The sequence below is a fragment of the Naegleria gruberi genome (assembly GCF_000004985.1).
Source record: "Naegleria gruberi genomic scaffold NAEGRscaffold_14, whole genome shotgun sequence".
NCBI classification, from domain to species: Eukaryota; Heterolobosea; class Eutetramitea; order Acrasida; family Naegleriidae; genus Naegleria; species Naegleria gruberi.
In genome coordinates, this window is record NW_003163313.1 from 550,307 (window position 1) to 551,719 (window position 1,413).

The window sequence follows — 1,413 nt, forward strand, 5'->3', positions numbered from 1 at the left end:
AATTTTTTAAACAAAGAATAAACATTTTATTTGTATATTTACACTACATTAAATAATAAATTAATAATATTAATTAAATTAAATATTAAATTAATAATATTAATTAAATTAAATAATAATACTAATATTAATTAATAAATTAAATATTAAATATTAAAGATAATAATTATTATTTTTTAATCTATTTTCATAATGTAATAATTGTAATTCAAAACCAGTATTAGGTTGTACAATATTTCTTTTTTGTTTAACGAATTGTAAAGTATTAAAATAAGACCATTGATTTTTTCTCATTAAATATGCAATTAAAATGGAAGCACTTCTACTTTTACCTTTCATACAATGTATTAAAACATTTTCATTATTATTTAAACATTTATCAATATAATTAAATGATTCATCAAATGTATGATCTATTTGTTCATCTGACATGTCATATAAATGTAAATTTAAATATGAAAATCCTTCATTAGGATAAAATGGTTCTAATGATTTTACACAAGTTACAATATTTGTTATATTATGATTTTTTAATTCAGGTACATTCATTGCATCATTTATATCTCCTAAATATAAATTATCAGTTATTTTAGAGGCTAAAAAATTATTTGAATATGGTAAATAATATCTAACTTGTTGATGGGCTTGATAATAATATGATAATACTGATCGGAATATTGATGATTTTGTATATTTTACATTATTATTTGTATTATTATTTGTATTGGTATTAATAGTTTGATCATCAGTTGATTGATCAGTAATAGTTGTTGTTGTTGGAGTGGTTGGAGTGGTTGGAGTATTATTTGAAGCCATTTTTTTTTTAAATGAATTTATTAATAGAAATATCTATTTATTGCAAATGAAAAGTGAACATCACGTTTGAAATTAATACTTCTTTAGAGGGCTTGGTAATTAATTAAATTTTCAATTTTCTCCTTCATTCACTATTATTTTATATAACAAAGCATCAATATTGAAGGTCTATTGTTAATACTCACTGCATCTTTGAAAAAAAACAGATCTTCTTAAGGTGAAATTCATAGAATGTCGTTGAAAATCCAGATGTTTTGTTTAATTTTAAGGCCAACCCAGATTCGTTTTATATTTCTATGATGTCTTCCTGCGTTTAATTAATAACAATGGTAAGGTCATGTTGACCACGTAATATCATGAACATTTAACTCAACACGGGAGCTATTGTTATGATAGGCAATCATATTCAATGGTAGTTCTTCGAACTTGTAAATGAGGTACGCTATTGATAACGACAACAATGGATTACAAATAGTCTAAGTGGTGTTTAGATGTACGCGCAAATTTCGGTTGTTCATTTAATATTTTATTTTAAGTCTATATATTACTGTATATTTCCAATCAACCGCTGTCAAGTTTGATTTTTGTAACCTGTAA

The 1,413-nt window shown here is 23.1% G+C and overlaps 1 protein-coding gene across 1 annotated transcript; it reads right to left on the minus strand.

Moving 5' to 3' along the window:
• Nucleotides 1-186: 186 nt before the first annotated feature.
• On the minus strand, nucleotides 187-615 carry NAEGRDRAFT_4218 (uncharacterized protein; the record flags this gene model as incomplete). Its single annotated transcript, XM_002679319.1, has 1 exon — nucleotides 187-615. A coding segment is annotated over one exon (429 nt), but the record flags the coding sequence as incomplete, so codon positions are not given.
• Nucleotides 616-1,413: the final 798 nt, after the last annotated feature.